At 38.2% G+C, this 22560-nt stretch overlaps 2 protein-coding genes across 5 annotated transcripts in view; one reads left to right on the top strand and one right to left on the bottom strand.

Annotated features, from left to right (window-relative positions):
- Positions 1–22560, top strand: part of TMEM106B (transmembrane protein 106B) — a 1075577-nt gene that overhangs the window by 840066 nt on the left and 212951 nt on the right. The gene's annotated exons all lie outside the window — the stretch shown is intronic.
- Positions 1–22560, bottom strand: part of THSD7A (thrombospondin type 1 domain containing 7A) — a 281954-nt gene that overhangs the window by 110969 nt on the left and 148425 nt on the right. For all 3 annotated transcript variants that reach the window (XM_035545385.2, XM_050709225.1, XM_050709226.1), the window contains one exon: positions 13878–14709. In XM_035545385.2, the coding sequence (XP_035401278.1) occupies positions 13878–14709 (832 nt within the window). The remainder of the gene's footprint in view (positions 1–13877; positions 14710–22560) is intronic.

The raw sequence follows: 22560 nt of genomic DNA on the forward strand, positions 1-22560 counted from the left end.
TACATGCTCCTGTCTTGGGTTTACGTGGCAAGGTTTTGCTAGCAGGGGGGCTGCAGGGGTGGTCTCTGTGAGCAGAGCCCAGCAGCTGCCCCATCTCAGATCAGAGCCAGCTCCAGCGGGACCCACTACTGGTGAGAGCCAAGCCAGGGAGCAATAATGGTTGGGCCTCTGAGAGAGCAGAGTTAAGAAAGGGGAAAAAAAAAAAAAAAAAAAACACACCTTGCTGTGCAACAAGGGCTGGGAGAGAGGAGTGAGAACCAGTTCCACAGCCCCCAAGGTCAGTGCAGCAGGAGGGCAGGAGGTGCTCCAGGCACGCAGCAGCAGTTCCCCTGCGGCCTGTGGAGAGGCCCCTGGTGGAGCAGGCTGTCCCCCTGCAGCCCATGGGTCCCACAGGGAGCAGATCTCCACGCTGCAGCCCCCCCGTTGAGGAGCCCCCGGTGGAGCAGGTGGATGTGGCCTGGAGGAGGCTGCGGCCCATGGAGAGCCCCTGCAGGAGCAGGCCCCGGGCCGGAGCTGCAGCCCCTGGAGAGGAGCCCATGCAGGAGCAGGGGGTCCGGGGGGAGCTGCTGCCCGTCGGGGACCCGTGCTGGAGCAGTTTGTTCCTGGGGGATGGACCCCGTGGTACGGAGCCATGTGGGAGCAGTTCTTGAGGAGCTGCTGCCTGTGGGCAGCCCCCGCGGGCTCAGTTTGGGAAGGACGGCATCCCGTGGAAGGGACCCCACGTGGAGCAGGGGCAGAGAGTGACTGTGAAGGAACGGCAGAGACAAAGCGTTAGGGACTGACCACAGCTCTCATTCCCCGTTCCCCTGCGCTGCTCAAGGGGAGGAGATGGAAGAGGGTGAATGGGGGGTAGGTGTTAGTTTGCTTTTAGTTTCACACTGCTCTAGTCCACTAGTGATAGGCGATAAATTACATTAATTACTGCCTGTCCTTATATCAAACCTTGAGCCCTTTCCATTGTATTTTCTTTTTCTTTTCTTTTTTTTTTTTTTGTCTTTTTTTCTTTTTGAGTGAGAGAGCAGTTGTGGTGGAGTTCAGCTGCATAGCAAGTAAAACCACCACACCTCCTTAGGGTTAAAGACACTCAAAGCTGCTGATAAAATTTTTCCTAGTGGACCTTTTTCTGCCTTCATCTAGTCTCATCTGGCATAGGACTACAATAACTACTGATAAATTCAATATAGCAATTTCTGAATTTCTTCCAAAACATATAGACTCATTTATCCCATAGAGGAACACATTTTAATGACTGGAGAAAGAATCTATTCCTTATGGATTCTAACATGAACAGTATTTGCAAATCCTTCTGGAGAACATGATATATCACCTCCTCCCAAGTTCGTTTCCAGTGTAACTCCCATGACAGCAGATAAAACCAATCTCTTTACTCATATTGAGACAGGTTGAGTTTAATTATAGACACATCTTGCCAGGGAACATACACAAAATTGCCACTAGAAAGGAGCAATCATGAGAAGTAAAGATCAATTAATGATGTGTAATTTTCTGTGGGTTTTGCATCTACTTCAAATCATCTTTGGGAGAGGTGTTACCTGATGAAGACTAATTTTCATTATCAGAAGTTGTTTTACTAGAACAAAACAATAATAAAAATTATCTTTCTTCACTGAAGCAAACTGCCCCAAACCCTGAAGTTGTCTCTGGCTGCAATTCCTACATCGCTTCATGCAAAGATTATATCCTTCCCTGAAAAGGGAAACCTCCAATGCAACTAGGAAAAGGCTCTTCACTGAGAGGGTGGTCGGGCACTGGGACAGTGGGACTGGGAATTTTAATAAATTAAAAATAGGCTTTACTGCAACTTTAGGTAAAAAAAAATCATTTCATAGATCCCTAAAATGTAACTCTTACATGAGCAAAAACACCACCTGAAGTTTCTCACTTCTAGTACCCCTGTAATTCTGAAAGCCACGATGCTGACATCCACCTGTTGATAATGATGCAAATTTTTTTTTTAAATCTAGACCTGGAGTCATTCACAAGTCTCAAGTGAAAAGTCATTGTCAGTGGCATGAAATTCAACAAGCTAGCACCCTCTACTTCATGCTCATTTTATTTTTTATTAAAAGTTGTTGTTGATATAGTTTATATAATTAGAATGAACATTTTTTTCTTGTTCATTATTATTTATATCCCTTGTGCAAGTATGAAGAAGACCCAAACAGAATTGTACTTACTGTCTCCATTGCTCATTTCTGATCCTTGATAGAAGAAAAACAAAAGTTAAAGCATGCATCATTTCAAATATTCATCTATCAAGTGAATCAACTCAAAATGAAACATAAAACAACTAAGTTCTTCATTTCTTGTAACAAGAACATGAATATTACTAGAGAGACAGACGAGGCAAAGTGAGCTGCGAAATGGATATTCATTTTCTTGTATGCTTAACACTATGCACCATTTGCAATATTGCGTAAATACTGTCAAGTAACTGACATTGTAAGTGACCAGCAATCAATCTCCTTACTATTATATATATAGTCACAGTATTTTAGAGAAAGGGCAGAGGCAGTTACAAAGAAATATCATACAAGCAAATTAGCTGTTGTTTATTCTTTCAGCACTTGGTTTTCTTTGAACTAACTAGAGAAATTGTGGGAGCTAATTGCAAATGGCCATTATCAAATGACCATATCATTACCTTCATGTTGAAAGCAAATTTCAAGACCTGTAACAGTTAGTGTTGTATTTGAGATCAAGTGGCAACTAAGGAGGCATCATATCTAAACTTCCAGTATCACCAATCCCTCTAAACAAGACCCGGGTAAAATTCTTTAGTTAAATAAATGATAAGGTAAATCACACCAAAACCTCTTTGGAGGTAACAGAGTAGCTTCCAGAGCAAATTACAAGTCCTTCCTCCCTGGACCCCACCCCCTCCATTTCCCTGTCCAAAGTACATATAGACCTATTACCTATAACTAAACTAGTCTACACTTAATCTCACGTTGCATCTCTACATATCTCCTGTTCCTAGGCAGTCTGGGAACAATAAATCTGATGTTCCAGTAGTCCCCTCAGGTTTTTCAAAGATTTTTTTCTACTTCTTTTCTGACACCTTCAAAAGATTTGCAAAAGACTTTCAAACTTTTTTTCTCTTTATCAAGAGAAATAGATCTTTCCCATAACCTTTCAGTGCAGATAAATACATATAGACAAACATTCAAAATTAAACTTATTAATTCTCTATTACATAAAAACACTAGCTCTGAAGGATAAAAGTGCCTTTTTAAAAGTTCAGCATATGCAATATGCTTAGAAGGTTGGTAACATTTCCTTTAAATGTCTGATCCATGAAATTGCATAGATTAATTGAGACCTGGCAATGTCTTTATCACACAAAATAGCATCTTCTGGTTCTGGTATCTAAAACCTACAGATGTGATCCACACCAAAAATAATTTAAAGCAAAGCTTAATTTCACGTAGATCGCTCTGCACTTTCAAATAGATATACGCATCTGATTTGGTTACCCAAAGTTGAATGAGTACTTCTGACAGAAGTAAAAGCATATGGGCAGATAACAGATCAGAAGATGAAAATCTCTCTATAAAAGGATCCAACATGACCAGGTAAGTAAAGAATGATAGCTAATAACTATCAGAACAGAAATCATAGCATTCCCATGCTATGATTATGCAATGGTTTCTGAAAAGGGAAATTCCCAGGTAAAAAACTGAGATTATTTAAATGCAGGAAGGCTTCTCTGTCTCATGCCACCCCCAAAATGAAGCTTTTATATGGATACAAAAAGTCTTGAAATTCTAAACTGTTATTTAACTAAAAAAGTTTAAAACAGGCAAAAAGATAATTTAAATAAGCAAAACTATGTTTTAGATAGTTTATATTCATCTTCGTGATATCATCCAAACCACTAGAAGTTCTGCATCAACCATCTCCATCGTCTATGAACTTTCAGTAACATCTAAGTAACACTATACACAAAGCCATTCAAAACATGCAGGGAGTACACAAGCAAGTCCTCACTATCAACCCATACACCACTGTCCATATCGTTGCTTTGGAAGCTCTGAGAAAAGTCCATGAGTTGCATCCAAATTCAACAAGTCAACAAGGCAGACTGGATATAAGACGTGGTGGTATAGGGAAATATGTAAAGACTGCAAGAACTTGCTCCCAACAGAATGAATACATAAAAAGGACACTGTCCTAAGTGTCTGTCTATTGGCAGGGGAGGGGGCATTATAATATTTGAAGTAAGGCTGTTCTTTGAGGAAGTTCTGCTTAAGACAAAACAGAAAAATAGTGGGGAAATGAAGCTTAAGGGATATAAACAGGTAGATGACAGCGTGGAAAGAAAAGGCAATCCCAAGGAGATGTCACAGGGGTCAAAGGAGTCTTATTGCTATTAAGCCAACATCAAAACCATTCCTGACCTCAAAGACTCGGATGAGATAAATGAAATAAAGAAAAAAGTGATAGTTCAAAAGGCAAAATACAGGACGTAATTACTGCTCAGCCTCTTTTGGAGATGTGTGGTCAGGAATGTGTGTTTACTCACGTTCCATAGCCTCACTTTTGCTCCTTTCAGAAATAAATAAAATCTAAATATTGCTTTGGATAGCTTTTGAATCCCCATGGGGATTTCAAAGTAATTCAGGGGATAATTGAGGCTATGGACACATACAGAGTGAAGCTTAAGGCATAAGCCTGGAGCAAATAGCACCATAGTACCTGTGTACTAATGTGCAAGCTGGTAGTTGAAAGCACTCTCTTCACTGAGCTTTTAAATGTGTGATAAATTCTAAGAGATTTTCTATCTTTTCACATTTCTTCCTCCATATCACGTTGGACTGATAATTGGAAAGAAGAGTTAATGAGAAAAGACAAATAGCAGCATGAGAATGGCTGCATGGTTCTAACCAATGATCCATGCAGTCTGATACCTGCTTTGGCAGTAGCCAGTCGAGGGCAAAAATGGGAAGAGAGAAAGTATTCCACTAAACGTCTTCCTGTTTTCCAGCTAACTGGTTTAAAGACTTCCCAAACACAAGTTATATCTTTGCACTGAAAAACCCTTCGTAGAGACTGTGAAGTATACTTTCCAAAGACTGTACTTATAACTGTAACCTCACAGTGAAGAAATAAAACATATACCATGTTGCTCATTTAGCATCACAACCTAAAAAAGTCTGGACTTAGACTGCTGGGAAATCTGGCTACATGTGAGTAGATCCACAGCCTAGATCTTCATGCTCTTTAACAGTCTGGTCTGATCTAAAGGTCAAATCAACCTTTGAAATCATAAAATAGTAGATTGGATTGTGTTGAAAGGGGCCTTTAAAGAACATCCAGTCCAACTCCCCATCCCCATCTACTCCAACATCTCTCACTAGATCAGGATGCTCAAAGCCACATCCAACCTGACCTTGAACGCTTCCAGGGATGTGTTCCACAACTTTCCTGGGCAACCTGTTCCAGTGTCTAACCACCATCATAGTAAGGAATTTCTTCCTAATGTCCAGTCTAAATCTACTCTCTGCTAGTTTCCAATGTATATATCCCTGCGTAAAATTTTCTACAGCAACCTTGGATGACTGCCCTACTGGCCAGGAGACATGAAGAAACCCAGCAAAATTCATGCTTAATTTAGACAGTGCTTCGTGTTATTTGGGATTAAATTCAGATCTTAATATTGCTGATGTAGTGTCTCCTCTTTATTCTTTATTTGACCACCACGGAACCTTAAGAGATGCTCTGTATAAGTAATAGTGATTTTGGAGCTGACATACAGAGACAAAGAATGAACACAATGTTCCAATGTGTTACAACAAGCTATTGTATCTTCTATGCAACGTTCTCCCCAAAGAGTTCACACAGCTTGCTGGAAGCATTAACTGCTAAAACAACACAATCAAACACAAACTCTACTCATTCTTGCAGCAAAGGTATAGTTGGATTTTGAAATATGTTGTGATAAACAATCTGTTACAAAGAAAAGACAGTTTATTTTCTCATGAATAAAATTAAATTTAAAAAAAAATTATCTGTTTAATGACCATGTGCTACAGAGTAGGAATAGTAGGAAGCTGATTTAAATTCAGAGTTTAGATAATTCCCAAAAGTTACTGTGAAGATAGCACATGTAAGATGTTCTGCATTTTTTCCTAGTAGCAAATGTAACAAGTATCCCTCATGACGTAGTCCTGATTCATTTTTCCTACAGCTGCAGTGTTTATTATTGGTCATATTGTACATTGTTCTGAGAAACCGTTAGTACCTCACAGTATAATGAGCTGTTAGAATCACACAAACAATAAGGCCTCTTTTATTTGTTTACAATTCAAATACTGCCCAGATAAGTGCTTTTCACAGCAAAATTTTCCCATGATTCTTTCACAATTTTAATTAATTCTGCCAACTAAGATGCACAGCCAAAATAGTTTTGAAGAAAACAAAACCACTCAGGCTTTCTACACTGTGCAAGAAAAGAAAATCAAGATTACAACTACTACATAGAGGAAAAATATATTAGCTAATACAGGCAAAGCAACAAGAAATTCCACTACAACCAAACAAGTGGCAACAGCTGCTGTGGTGCTGTTGCAGATACCAGGAGAGTATGAGCAGGTAAGAAAGTAGAAGAGTTTAGGTAGAGATAGTATCTTTCACAGTTCAGTGACACAGTGACATGCGTGCACATCCCATGTTACAGATAATTTTAAAATTGCTACAAGAGGTTATTTGGCAATAGTCTACATAGATGGCTTACTAAACCTTCTAAGGGAGTTTCCCTTTTAGCAGGGAGAAATTTTGCTACAGAGTAAATGCATTAATTAGCATTTACTTTGACCCTAACTAACAGTTATATTTATGGAGTTATCAGCAAAGAAAACAAACAACTTCCCCACCAAACTTTATGAATAAAAATATGCAACATTGATGTTAAAATGATATTAACAATATTAGTTGTTTCAGGTATTATTTTAGATTCACTCCTTCTATTAGTTTTGTCAATGTCAGTGGGTAATTCACTGTCCAATGTTTGGAAAAAAGTGGTCAATATTAGGAGCTAGACTGGACATTTAACTCAGTCTAACTATGCTTTTCTGGGGATCTGCAAGTGAAGAACTCAGTGACTTTCCTTCCCATGGAGTTCCCAGTTCCTTGGGGGACTGCACCTCCCAGGACCAAGTTATGGTGTTAGACCATAACTTTATAAAGCTCATGGAGAAAACAGGTGAGTACTGTGTGTCTCAGAACAATACTTAGCAGTCACATAATACAAAAAAAAAAACTCTAAACAAAAATACATTCTAATTTATTACTTATGGGACCATTCACAGACTGTTATATGATACCAATGTAATTAAGTCCAAATTTAGAAAAATTTTGCTTGGTTTGTATTCTGAGAGTATTTATTTAGGCATATTGAAGTCAATTATATACACATTCTCTGACAATGAGGCACAAAATATACATAAAAATACACTATAGAAGAATTTTTATTAAAGATCTCAGGGCCTAAGGCTGTTTACCATTGAGCATCTAATCTTCTAATAAATAAGGGTAGAAATTCCACTTAGAGCTTATTCATAGAATTCATTCATTCAGAGAATTTATGGTCAGAAGAGATGATCAGAACATGTATTCTGACCTTCACTACATTACACACTATTATATCTTGCTAGGTAAAACCAATTACTTGTATTTAAGTAATATATATATTCTAGAAAAGCATTCACTCTTGATATTTCCCACAAAAATGTATGAATATTATGGAACTAAACAACAGAACAACTGTTTACTATATGAAAAGAGTTAAAATATGGTGTGGAGAAATAAATGGTTCATTGCTGGCGTTTCAATTACTCAGCACAGTGTGTACATTTCCATCTTAAATCTAGATTTTGGCATGGTATGTCAAATGTAGAGCAATACTGACAAGCCACTGTCAAAACAGCAACCTCAGTAAGATGATGGAGCAGGTACTTAGAATAGAAAGGAACACCCATTGAATAATATTATGCATATCCACAGAATCTACTGTCTCCAACAAAACCACATTAAAAATCTATGGGATGACTCTGACTTTCAAATTCATGGAAATTCTAAAAATACAATGAAAATGGCAGGAAAGCAGTATGTTTGCATCCTGTTTCTCTAATAATGTTTTACATTCTTATATCCCTAGGCATCTGACAATTACTCTGCAGTTTTTAGTTGTCAGGAGCTATTGCTTCCAAGATGATTGTCTTCTTCCCTCTTGTACATTTGTTAACAGCATGTGCTCTAATTCCAAGTTAATTTATCAAGACAACTGTGTATAGCTCATTATCCACATATGTGATATTTACAGGTGTTCTGCTACTGAAACCCTTACAGCTTCCTCTACAAAAACAGCTACATAGATGCCTTTCCAGAAACAGCCTGTAGGCGTGCATGCTTCCATCTGCTCCTCAATGAACAATCTAAAGTTTGCTTATGGGCCTTAATCTCTACAACCTGCCCTCTCTACATTGCTACCCCTTCACATTCCTGCAGCCTGCCTTCCTGAAACTGCTCCACCATAGCCACGACAATCTTCATACCTACCATCCTTTCTGCCTTTTGTCTCATGGAGCAGCAGAGAAGCAAACAGATGCTTTTAAGGCTGTTTCTAAGCAAAGGGTGTATTACAGGCTCCAACAAACTGAGCTGCTGTTGTATACGCCTGAATCTTCTGTTTTCTGTCTGACAGCATATACCTCAGGGTGACTTGCCTGCTTCTCCAGATCAATGGTGTAAAGAAAATGACAGACTTTCACTATATTTTTTGTAACACGCTTTCTTCACACGTTACAGGACAGTTAGAGCCCATAAAGTGGGATGAGGCATTTGTGGCATGATTTGGGAGATGACCACTGGATTAGAGGGTTTCAGGACTGGAAAAGACCAATGTAGTAAAATTGCCATCCCACAGGAGCAGATTCTATGTCTTTCTCAGCCACTAACTTCTGAGTATCACCTGCTCATCAACCTAAATTCTCTCAGCCATTCTCTAGTTCCTTAGTCCCTGGGTATCCAGCTTAAGACTTATGGTCAGTAAAAATACAGTGGAAGTGCTCTAAGCAGATACAGGTTTACATGAAGTAACCTGAAAAACCAGGTGTGATATACATCAAATCGCATGCCTGAAATTAGCAGGGAAATTCAATAATTTTGGCCCTACTAACATCTCTCTTGCCTCAGATGGAAGAAATAAAATCTCAAACTCTCCCAAATATGCAAGTTGGTGAAGTATGACAATGAGATCACCATGGAAACTTCCAATAGGGTTTCATTCATTACGAAGTGTGGATACTAGGTATTGCACAAAAGCACAGAATCAGTGAGGAGGATGAGAAGAAATAATAAATCACTACCCTCTGAGAAGGACATCTGTAAAACAAATGAAATGCAGCTACACCATTAAATGCATAAAGGGGCTAAACCAAGCTGCCCAGGAAATGTTCAGCATATCTTAAATTTTGGATGCTTTTAGTTCCCACCACTAAGTCCCGTTGCTATTATTGTGTACGGTGATTACCCATCAAAGAAATAAAAGTCCTGAATACAACTAAAACTTTACTGTTGCTTCTTGAATTATCACTTCAAATCATCAATAATGGTCAGCTGCTCAAATAGGACTCTACCACAAAGATGCTGCAAGGGAATAGCAATCAGTTTTGGAGACTGCAGCCAAAGAGCTGGTGGGTACTGCTGCTTACTTCATCTCCTCCATTTCTTCCTCCTCTACAGACAGGAGCTTCTTGGTCCCAGCTTAAGCAAGATAAATAAGCTACAATCAAATGATGGGAAAAAAAAAAAGTGGAAATTCTTTTTCTGTGTGTGTTTCGTTTGTACAGCCTTACAGAACTGCTTTACATATAGTCCCATTTACAGCCATTTGAGCTAATTCCTGGCAGTCACAGCCTGTTACCATGACTCTGGACCAACCACTAAAGGGGAATGTGATGTGCTTTGCTAGTGAATTTCAAAATGTTTGCTGAAGTACAGAAACATACAGGTCAAGAAGAAACTCTAGTTCTGTTCCATGTTCCTACAGTTAAAAACACCTGTACCCATAACCTGCTCCTGTCATTCTAAATTTCATATCCTTTCCCAATCCGGCAGGATCTTAACAAAGAATCTCAATAAAATGGTTGTGCGAGTGCTAAGACATTGCTAAAGGAAAATATTTTTTCCTAGGTTTGTACAAAAATGGACAATACATTTTTGCTAAAATTTCAAAAAAAATTTTGCTCAGGAAGACAATTATGAGGGAATGGTTGAGACCAAATGATAAAATTCTGGCAAAGTAGAAGCAAACAAAAACAGAGTATACATTGTAATAGAAAGTGATAGACCTAACACAAGGCACGAGCATCATAACTTGTAATAGTGAAAACAGATTTGTAACTCAAAGTGAATTTTTACACACATTATGTTTCTCTGTGTTGCCAGTTTTAAGTGTAATGTCTCTCTGTGGGACCTCTGACAAACCCCACTTGCACCAAAAAAAGAGGAAGTATTTCAGGGGATTAACACTGTCCCCTCCACTAACAGCAACACTGTTTTGGTCTTGTTACATATTCAGGGCAGTCATTTTAAAGTCAGATTTAATTACTGAGTTCTCTCTTCTTTACCATTTCTATTTTAAAAATATTTTAAATGCACAAGAATTTCAGATTAAAGGAAACAAAAAGCAAATATAAGCCATGTAACATGTACATTATTGCAGAATGAGTAATACAAAATCTAATATTTCATCCTTCACAGGAGACGATGTATTGTTCACTAGGCAATAAAGTGTATAAATTACACTTTGATTTTCTTTTTTCACTTCTCTTTACCATGCCTGGTGTCCTGATGTGTCTAGAGAATTTGCCTTTTTGAAGTTTTGCTGACAGCTTTACAGAATCATTTTCTCTGGAGCACCCTTCTGAAACTTGTTTTTTGTAACCCCTTTTATACTATACCAATTTTGCTACCTCTGCAAAAATACTACTTGCCTGAGGGTTTTTTCTTCTTTCAGTCATGCTGCCAGGGGGCTGATTGTTTCTGATTGCCAAAGTCAAAACTCACTGAAAATGAACTATTCAAGCTGAAGAGCATTTCACATGAGCACAGCAGGTTATCCAGTCACCTTACTTGTCTATATTATTTAGTAACATGGCTGCTATTGATGGAGATTATAAAATCATTTTTTCTGGCTGCATTGACAACTCAGGTAGAAAAATAATTCTACTGTTTGAGATTCTGGAATTGTAATCATCAAATAAAGCATATGACCACAGAGTAGAGAACACAGCATAAAAGAAACAGATTAATATATGGATGACATATAGAGGTTGGTCTCTAAAGGCCAAGATATCAGTGCTAGAATTTCTCACAGGAGTCATTTAACCAAATTTTCTTGTTTTCATTATGGAACTGGAAAAAAAAAAAAAGATTCTATGTTGAATTTGGTGGGAAGACTATTACATTATAAATCCTTTGTACATTTACAACATAAAATTATATCCATTAGACATCACAATATCCACTGAATCATTTATATCATTTTCTCTCCCATGAAGAATTGCTCCTACATTGTGTCATCTATTGTTTCACTGCCTCAGGCAACAGAATTTCATCCATTTTCCTGCTACAGTCTGAATATATGGTGCAAATACAGTATGCTGAGGTATCTGAAATTAAGACAACGTTACTGATCTGAGTGAATTCAAGAGTGAGTTTAAAGATGATAAGAAAAGTACATCATCAACTGCCAATTATACCTTCTCTTTCTTGTACCATTTGTCAGTGCCTCAGCACAGGAAAGTTCTTCCCCCAACCTCTTTTTTTTTTTTTTTTTTAAAGTACTGTAGTTCCAAATGATTGTTTAAACTTAGAAGAAAAAATGTGGATATTCAAACAGAATGTCTGGCTGTTAGCTACCAGCCACTGATATGTTTAATAAATGATTCACTGCATTTAAAGTGTAATGATGTTCCTGAGCTGGGGCACAGCATGGGCTGTGTGATGTGAAGCTGGAGGGAAGGCAAATTCTTCCTGTAAAAGCCCCGAGACAGGGCTGCAACCAAAACCGAGGACTGCCTGAGCAAGGTGATTTTGAGATTCCTTGTATGGACACTTACTCAAGCACAGTCGAATTCTGAAAGAACTGTAGAAAATCAGAGCTAGAGGAGACCTTAAAAACTATGCAGTCAGCCCCTCTTCCCTATAACCAAGGGTTACTAGAGGCGTACATTCCTGACACATGCATTTCAAACTTGTTCTTAGAAACCTTCAGAGATGGAGGCTCAGGATTTGTGGTGACAAATTCTCCAGGCAATCTTTTCCAGAGCTTCACCATGTCCAGTATTAGAAAGCCTAACCTCATTCAGTTACACTGTGATTAAACCCACTATCACTTTTCCTCTGCATCCATAATATACGGAGAATAGTTCATTCCATTATTCCTTGTGACAGGTTTTTACATACTCATAGATACTTCACATCTTCACACAGATGCCACACCTTCCATCCAAACAACCCAAATCTTCCAGTTTTTTAGTAGTAACACCTGGAATTACTCTGACCAGTATTCGAGGGGTGTGCTTTGTAGTCACACCATGATATCCTGCCACGGAGAAGTAAAAATTTTGTATTAATTTGAACTTTTGTGTTTAAATATACTTGAAAGATGTTTACCATAATTGAAAACCTGTAATATACAGTTTCTAATAGGAAAGGTTGAAGTCACTGCAAATTCTCTGATTGAACGTTTAACTGGCATAACAGAAACTCCAAAGGAAAATACCCTGAAAAAAGCTCATAAACGCCTACCTAGCAGCAATGGGTGTCAACCTGATTCAGCAACGTATCTTATTCATTTCACAGTTGAAGTAAACCTGATTAATCGTGTATTGTACTGGAGGGAAGAAAATAGAAAGAATCACATCATAGACAGAAAAAAGCAGAAGAAACTGAAAGAAGATTTCAAGTTGGACAAAAATATTATGGGTGATAAGAAGGGAGAAAACATAAGCTAGCAAGAGAATGCCAGGTAAAACAAGTGGAAAATTATATAGATGCAGAAAAGCACTTGGAAGCCTGTGGAAAGAGTTATGGAAACATCTGTGACTCCTTAAACTCTTGAAAAGTAAAATAAAAAAAAAAAGAACAAAGTGAATAATATTGGGAAAGAAAAAAAGATAGGACAAAGGTGCAATAGAAAAAAAAAGAGGAAAAAGAAGAAAAAAGTGGGAAAAAGTACATGCAAGAAACAGACATTTCAGTCTCACTTTTAGTAATTTTGCCAAAGGAAGCAAGGAGGACAAATAGTATTTCATGTTTTTTTTTTTTTTTTTTTTTCTTTCAAAACAAAGGTACTGGACAGAATAGATGCTGCCTTCTCACATAGCAGCCTCTTCCTTCCTGTTTTCTGCTTCCACTATGTCAGACCCAGTCCAGTTTCCTGTTACTTTTACAGGCAGAGCCTCACAGGCAATATCATCATCCATTCCAAACATGCACGACTTGTTAAAACCTGCAGGTAAAAGCCTGCCTCAATCCACAGGTACAGAGCACACATTTGATGAATATCATCAAGCTTTTGGGGGAAAACTATGCAGACAAACAGAGGCTATAGAGTTAGCACAGTTTACTAACGCACATTTATGTGATGCTTACTATGATCACCAGCATAGCTTACATGTTTCTCGTCACAGAAACATTTTGAAGAGGGATGCTTGCATTGGAAATAGTGCATGTGCTGCATTTATATTCGGGCTTGCGTAAAATAATAACAGTGTGTGCTTATGCTTGCTCTACCTTAAAGTAAAGAGAGACAAATAAAGATGTGCAAGTTAATAAATAGTGATTACCTCAGAGCAGCAGTTCTCCCATTTCTGTGAGTACATGTAACCTGCCTTGTTTGATACCCAATTTGTATGTCCCAATATTTGTTCTCCTGTCTATTCTGTCTGTTTCGATTCCTCTTCTTCTTAATTAATTCACGAGCCTCAGGATCCCGAACCACCTTTTCTCTGTCCTTTTCCTTGTCTTTGTTCTTCCCTCGTTTCCTTGCTTGTCGTATTTGTCTCGAATGGGGCACTGAGCATGCGCTCCAGGGTCCCACATTTAGGCTATACAGGCTTTCTTCACCAGCACATGGGCTAGACTGGCAGATCTGAAATTCAGTGAGGTTAGGGCAAGCAGACCCACCGAACTGCGGTGGAGCCACCACGTGCCGAGTTCGATGCTGAAGCCCGCTGCCGCAGGTCTTGGAGCACTCTGACCAGGGGGCAAATTCGGCCACGATGCAGTCCTGCCGGCACGGGATGAGGCACGCCTGCTCCTGGCGGGGCTTGGGCTCAAAGTACTCACAGATAACATCCTCAGCCAGCACCCCGTTGGACTTCTGGACGCAGGTGATGTCCCTTGTCTGGATGCCATCTTCCCCCCTGAGGCACTCCTGGGGCTTCTCGTGGCTGCGGGAGAGGACGGGCCGGCACTGGTTCCAGCCACCGATCTGCCAGTCGTACAGCTCCTTGTGCCAGTCGCAGACACGGAAGCAGCTCTGCTGGTTGTCTGGCCGCTCCGGCTGCTTGCAGTTGGTGGGCAGCGTCGTCCAGCCCTCCACATGAGCGCACCACACTGCCCGCGTCTGGATGCCACCCGGACCGCACTCATCTCCCATGCATCTCCCCCATGGACCTGGAAAACAAGAGAAGACACTAACGTTGCACGCCTAATTGTTCTTTGACCATGGTGTTAAGCCGGCCTCGGAGAACCAGCTCTGTATTTCCAGCACCTCCAAGAATTTCAGTGTTGCAGAAACACAAAACAAATACTGGGTTACTCTTCACCTTTTATGATTATGGATACATTTTACTTTTTATCCTAGACAAATTGAGTATTTAAATTCAAGAACATACACAAGAATTAATCTCATTAGAGAACTAAGAACTGAGTGTTGAGAAAGTCATCATGTGGTTTTGACTAGCAAAAAAGGAGACAAAGTCCTTCCCTCCAAGGCATGAATGTAATCTCTCTCACTTGCATGAATACCCTTTCTTGGACTGTTTTGGGCGTTGCTTCATATTTCTACTGTACTCGCTTTGTACTCTCATGCCAACAAATAACCCATTCTCTTTCAGCTGTATTGTGCAAAAATAACAAGAACAACATTATGCATTTTGAAAAAAAACAGTTAACTTCAGGTAGGCCACTTCTATTCTTTCCTCTATTATAATTCCTATAAAAAATAAAGAAGTAGTGTAAATAATAAATTATATTATATTATTATAATATTATTATAATCATAATAAATTATAATAATATATTATCATATAATTATGAATATAATAAAATAAATAATAATAAATAAGAAGTGTTTGTTCCAGACAATCTGTGAAATGATTATACGGAACAAATTGTTGAAGACAGAGACATACCAACTGGTAACTCTCCAAAGAACAGAAGTTATTGCTTTTTTTAAAATTTCTAAGGTCTATGATAAATACCCCACACATTGCTATACTTAGTGACAACCAAATCAACGGAAACCTATATCCTTGAAAGCTCATATGGTTGCTTTTTCTATTATTAAAAACTGCGACATTCACCAGGCTCAACTCACAAAATCCACAAATCAGAGAGTAAGGAATTGTATTTTTCCTTGTTTTTTAAGGCTCCCCCTCATACAGCTCTACCTTAGAATGTGTTGTTTACACACTGTGCATTGACTTACTGTGGAAAAGGAAAAGCACAAGCAGTTCGGAAAACAAACAAAAAAACCCACCTATAACAATTTCCCAAAGAAAAATTGTCTACCTGTAGACAGTTGGGTCACCCAGAAGACCTTTTCTCTGACTATGAAGTCCTTTTGTTCTGTGAAAAATCTGGGGCCAATCTACTCAATTCTTATTCATCTGAATGACCCCATTGACCATACCAAGACTATCAGCGTGAGTAAAGTTGCAGGAATTTCAGGGTTGAGTCTATGTTATTTCCAAAGCAGGTTAATAGAAGAATTCTGGTACAGCACAAGAGCAAGTTAAATGAACTAGGGTGGTACAAATTATTTAAAGCATCTTCTCTTTGAATGACTGGAAGGCATATGAAGTCATATTTTAGTACTGATTCCCTTGAACTTCAGAACTCTCACTGATTTCAATACAAGTATCAGCTCTTGCAGCCCGGAAAGCCAACCGTATCCTGGGCTGAAGATAGAAGCATGGCCAGCAGGTCGAGGGAGGTGATTCTCCCCCTCTGCTCCACTCCTGCAAGACCCCACCTGGAGTACTGCGTTCAGCTCTGGGGCCCAGCTGGCTCTAGGAGAGATAGACAGCAATGACAGCTGGCAGAGACCAATTCAGTACACAGAAACTGCTCCAGTATTTTTATTTGGTTGCTAGGTTTTTTTTGCAGATTAAGTTTGAATTAGGGTTTCCAAAGTTTAGTTAGAGACCCAGAAAAATAAATAAATATTAAATACAGACACATTTCAATTTCCATTACAGCAAGATTACCCTCCTTTGTTTCTAACCAGCCTTCTACAAATGACGTAATCACTGTTGTACTTAATTTAGGTGTATTCACACTGAGATGAGGTATCATTTCCCCAGAATACCACTTTGAACATTTGCCAACTTTAAAAGAATAAAAACTGCAGAAAATCAATAACTAACTAAAGCAGAGATATTAAAATAAAAGTGACTGAAATAAAGCTAAATTATTCACCTTGCAAACTACAGATTTGTCTTATCAGATCACTGCACCTTGTGTATACCACATGCATTCACTGAAGCAACCCCTCTTCTTAAAGATGAGGTCTTTACTGTAATTCAGATGTAGAGTTACTGCTTTGGAATTCTACCAAATTTCCAATCATTAATTATCCAAGGAAGCACACCATCTAAAACCAATGTTTGGCATCTGTTTTCAATCCAATTCATTGACGTGCTTATACCAATGTGAATGCTAAAAATCTCAGGTTCAATGCATTAAATACTACCTTTAGCAATGTAAAAAAAATAAAATAAAATAAAATACTGTATGTGAATGTGGTAATTGGGAAAAAATAAGCTCTTTTCATTAGATTACAAGAATGTTGTTTTTAGAACAGGATTTTCAATCTAAAGTAACAATGCAGTGCACAGACAGGCTTGTGTGTTAAATGTCATTATTCTGCTTTTGCTGAGAAGTAGTATGCAATTTAATAAAAGCCAATGAACAACCCATGGCATTGACATGGCCCTCTGATAAAAAGGTGTAGGTTTATGTAGTTATAAACACATAGCTAATATTACTGACGTATCAGATCCTCCCCCTTATCTACGTAAGTTAATTTTTAATTTAAATTTTTCATTTTCTAAATTAATTTTTAATTTAAAATTATCTGTTTACAGTACAAGGCTAAAAGTGTTCCAGCAGCTTAAATTTTCACTCTGCTGCACGCTTCTTTGTATGACATAGCAGGGCCCTAAAGTGAGACACAGCTTTTGGCGGACCTGCTTAGAGTCTCTCATTAGTCAGCTCCCTCAAAGATTAAAGGTCTTCCACACTTAACCAAACCAATCTGCATTTGTGCAGAAACTTAAAAAACCAGGGTGGATGCAGGTGTTAAAGAAAGAAAGCTGAAAACAAAAGCAAAAACTAAAACTTAAAAAACAGCTATTAATAATACTTGTACACCATTCTCTGCTCACTGAGCCTCAGTGGGGACTCTGCTTCCCACCTGTATGCTGACCTGAGTGGCAGTAAACTCTGTCCTGAGGTCTCCAATCTCTAGAAATCCTTCTCCCACAGCTGGGCATCTACTCCCTACCCCCAACTCTCAAACTTTCTTTTCTTTCTATGCTCACTATCTTCCCTACCTTTGTAGACGGTTCTATCAACTACTTCTTCAAGGAATTTAACACCATCAAGGATTAAAAAACTGTAACTGGTACTGTTCTTCACAACTAGCCACATTTCTCCTTGGGGTTCTGAAGAATATAGGGAAAAGAAACAAAAACAAACATTTCCATATTTAATGCTCACTTAGAATGAGAGAAAGTTTCAAGCAGACTTCCAACAAATTAATCACAGACTACCTATGGGTATCTCAGCAATCTCAACACCTAAATTTAGCCCAGTTGTCTTAATGTGTAATGAAGGCAGGGAGAGGAGGCAACAGATGGAAAGAGGAATTCCCATTTTGTTACATTTAGTTAGATTTTTAAAAATGGGGAAAAAATAGAGATGGACAAATTTCTAGCAATATGAACAAAAAATTACTTTGATCAACATGATTCTGAGAAGTAGCAAATCTTTTTTTTGTTTGTTTTTGAAAGCAATTTCAAAATCCCTATTAGCAAAAACTTCCACCAGTTTTCAGTTGCACACTACTTTGAAATCTCCAGTTAAATTTATTCCACATTTTTGTATAGGACCATAAGTCACTTTTATTAACCTCAAGCACCTACCAGAGGAGTGCTATTGCCATACATTTGCCATACAGATCATGCAAAAAGAGAGAGAAAAAAGATCATTTGCAATTCCCTTTACAGGCACCCATCTCTATCTCCAAATTATAAAGAGAGCATACAATAACTCACTTATAACTTCAGTGGCCCCAAACACGTTGCAAGGATCAATACCAGACATGGCTCATTTGAAAATAATCACAGGAAAACAGGCAAAGAAATGTCTCTGAACCATGTAAAGTGGCTCTGCAATTTCATCCAAATAACAAGAAATGTATCCCAAAGTAGTCTTAATCCACTGTCAATTTTTTTTCGCGTTGCCACAGATGGAAGAGAAAGCACCCAACCACATGTTTACAACACTCCTTTGACCACTAGTCAAGACATCACTGAAGATTCTCAATACATGATTAAAAAAATAAATTGTGAAGATAGATTCTGAATGATCCTCGAAGGTATAAGAAAACCAAGTACAGATCACCCATGACACATTTTTTATAGTAAATTATTATTATAGGCAGTACTTACACATTTTCCTATGCATGCAACTGACCTGCAGATTGAAATTCATATACAAGACTGTAGAGAACATGAGTATAGATAGACAGACATCCAGGAGCTATCAGGAGGAAGTCAGTTTGTGTTCAACATGGGCCAATGACATTTCTAAATGTGAAGTTTGGGGAAAAATTAATCTAGCAGAAACTAGATTTATAAAAGCATTGCAAATGAGTACCAACCAATGACACTGCTCTGACCCTCTGAGAAAACTACTTCTCAGCACCTGTAGGTTTATGCAGTTATGAACACATAGCTAATATTACTGATGTACTGGATCCTCCCCCTTATCTACATACAAGTTGACATTTAATTTATCTGAAAAATAAATTAAAAATGCATCTCTTTGGAGTATGAGACTATAAGTATTCTAGCAGTTTACACTTTTCACTGTGCTGCACACTACTTTGTGTGACCATAACAGGGCCCTGAAGCGACACACCTTTGGGTGGATCTGAATAGATAGATAAGCAACTCTGCAGTGCATGAGAGAGAACAGCAGAAGATGCACAGAGTTTCACCCACCACACAAAGGCTGCAGGGGGTGGAGGCAGCTGCTCTTTCACAAATCCTCAGCTGATGCTAAGCACTAGTAACAACAGAAACTCTTTAGGAAAGCTGTCAAGCCTAATCAAGGCCTCATATGATGTTTTAATTTGTTCTCTATGAATATTCCTCAGGTTCTCTATTCCCCATTGAAGCAGTCTGTACACACATGCTTGCTTTCCTTGCTGTGCACTGATCCAGCTACAAGTGGGCAACTAGAGGTACATGCACTTCAACAGTTTGGTGCTGAAGAAAAATGCTGCTGTTGCAAACACAAAATAGTGCTTCTTGGCATTTTGTTTTGAACAGATTTAGATGAACATGTCATGGGTTACGTGGACTGAGCTGCACTTGTTTCCAGAAAATACCATAATTTATCTGCATATTGTTTAATCAGCATATTAGAAATGGCAATTAAAGAAATAAATAGGAAGCTTGCTTCTTTTTCTGTTGTTTGGAGTTGTCACTGAGGTCATAGTTAGTTTAAAATGTCATCTGTAATTCTTTGTCCTCTAAAGAGATTACCGTAAAATACAATATTAAGATTCCTCCTAAGCTTCTAGAGGATTAACATTTATTTTTGTTTGAGAGCAGGAAAGGAAGTGAATTAACCATTACTGCAAGCTTATTCTGAAATTTCAGGGAGAGATCATAATGGAGCCACAAAATCAATGCAAATACCCCAATGAAGTACTGATAACTTTGCAGCTGAGAACAAAGGAAGCTACCATAGTATTTAGTATCTTATATATTAATGCTGTTTCAGATATTAAAATTAACACTATTTGAAAGAGAAAAAAAAAACTTATTTTGAACTTTGATCCTGGGCAAATAAGGGTATGTGAAAATCCCTTTAGCTTTTCCCCCCATATAAATATAAAAATACAAAAAACAAGTCCCAATCTATGCCCAAAAAACAACAACAACAAAAAAACAAAACCTCAAACTGATTTATTTTATATTTTGATATACTTTCAGTAAGAACTGTTTTTGACCCATTCTGTGTTACTGGTTTGGTGTCTGTAAGTAGCATTAACAGTTTAATGCCAGAGAGAGACTCCAACTGCACAGCACAATGAGCAGATTAGTTTTTAGTATTTTGAGAGGATTGTATTTAAAGAGACTATTGGGGGACTGATTAGCAGAAATCTACTTTTCTTAAGTTTAGAAACAAGCTAGCCCTTCACAATATTGAAGACCTCAAATTTTCTTCATATTGAGGCTGTGATGAAGGCCAGAAAGGTTAACTGGGTGACACAGGGCTGGGAGTCAGAAGGACACAAGTATTACAAGATACAGCTCAAGACTAAGCAGAAAATCTCAAGGTCAAAAAGACACAGATGAAAAAATCTTTGAAGGACTCAGGAGACATCCGTGAATGCAAACTGCAGCCCCTGATAGGGAAGCCAGTCAAAGAGCAGAACAAACAGCAGGCCACCAAGAATAAAATAGGCTCAGAACAGCAGCCAAAATCACTGGCAGATCTGCTTGGCTGAATAAAAACACAAGAAGCACGTGTGTAAGTTGATGCAGTATACCTATATTACCTATATTTGCTTTACGCAGTTATGGTGACAAAGGAAGAACCACTGCGGCAGCAATGGGTATTTTTATCACAGACAGCACGTAACTGTGAAGGTCTCATCAGGGAAGCAGGTCTCCCTAATACATTGCCTATTACAATGACAAGTAATACAGCAAAACGGTGTAATTCTAGATAAATTATTGATAAGTTATTTTTTCTTTTTTTTTTTTTTCTTTTTAATATAGAATCTGAGATGCTGCCAACATGACAAGCTGGCAGGATTTGGAAACACAGATTTGATAATTTATACTATCAGGAGTGCCAAGACAGCAGAAGAACACTGATAGACAAAACCTTGATTTTTGTGTCATTCCTGCCCCTGGCAAGTCTCCCTGGGACCTGCAGGACTTGCTGCATGCTCTGTGAGCCAGCACACTCTCCTCTACAGGAGTGCTACGGATCACCTTGGCTGTCATTTCTATTCAATGCTTTTGTCTTTCTTAGCTCTCTCTAAGGTTGAAAAGAACGTACAACGTAGTGTTTGCATCAAAGAAAATGGATTCAGGATATGGAGGTGAGATAAAAGAGGAAAGGATGCTCGACAGAGCAAAACACAGCAATATTTGTGATTCAGAGGAAGATAAAGGAGAATCAAATGTCTACAAATGATTACACTCCTAGGTTAAAATTTTTATTTCCTGAAAGTATAAGGGAGAGTGTAAGCCACACTGCAGTTCAAGAACTTTCAGAATCTGAAGGACAAGTTCCATTTCCTAGGTTAACAAGGAAATCTAAGAACTAACTTTAAAAATACAGCAATGAAGATGAATCCAAATGCAAATTTCACATTACTACCCTAACTTTCCAGCGCACACTTTATCCCCAAACAATGGAATAAAGATAAAACCAAACTTGAAACTATATAAAATCAGCCATTTTTAAATCTTTCAAGCTGTGCATATTTGCACATAAACATCAAGGCTTTTTTTAAGCGTGGGCCCTTAGTTTTTCACCTATCAATATCCATTGGGAAAATACACATATTCCTGATATTATTAACGGTACAGTAAATAACGTTATCCATATAATTTGAAATTTCACATAAAATCATGATATAACACACACAAAAAAAAAAAAGAGAAACCATACCAGTTAAAAATTCTGACATCAGAAATCACAAAAAGCATAACACACAGTGTTTCCCTAACTGAACATTTCATACTATTACCTATCAAATTGCTGGAACCAAATTTTACTTATTTTCCCCCATCAAGTACTCCTTTCATGTACTAGAAAGCTGGTCTCTCTAAAACAAGGTTGTGTACTCCATAAGAAAAAAATTGAATTTGATGTGCTTTTGCAATAATAGAGTAATAGAGAAATATTTTTTTCATCTGTTATAAACATGGAGAAAGAAAAGGTTTCTATTTTTACAGTTCAACAAATACATAAAGAAATAAAATGGCC

This window comes from Cygnus atratus, chromosome 2 (genome assembly GCF_013377495.2).
Source record: "Cygnus atratus isolate AKBS03 ecotype Queensland, Australia chromosome 2, CAtr_DNAZoo_HiC_assembly, whole genome shotgun sequence".
NCBI classification, from domain to species: Eukaryota; Metazoa; Chordata; class Aves; order Anseriformes; family Anatidae; genus Cygnus; species Cygnus atratus.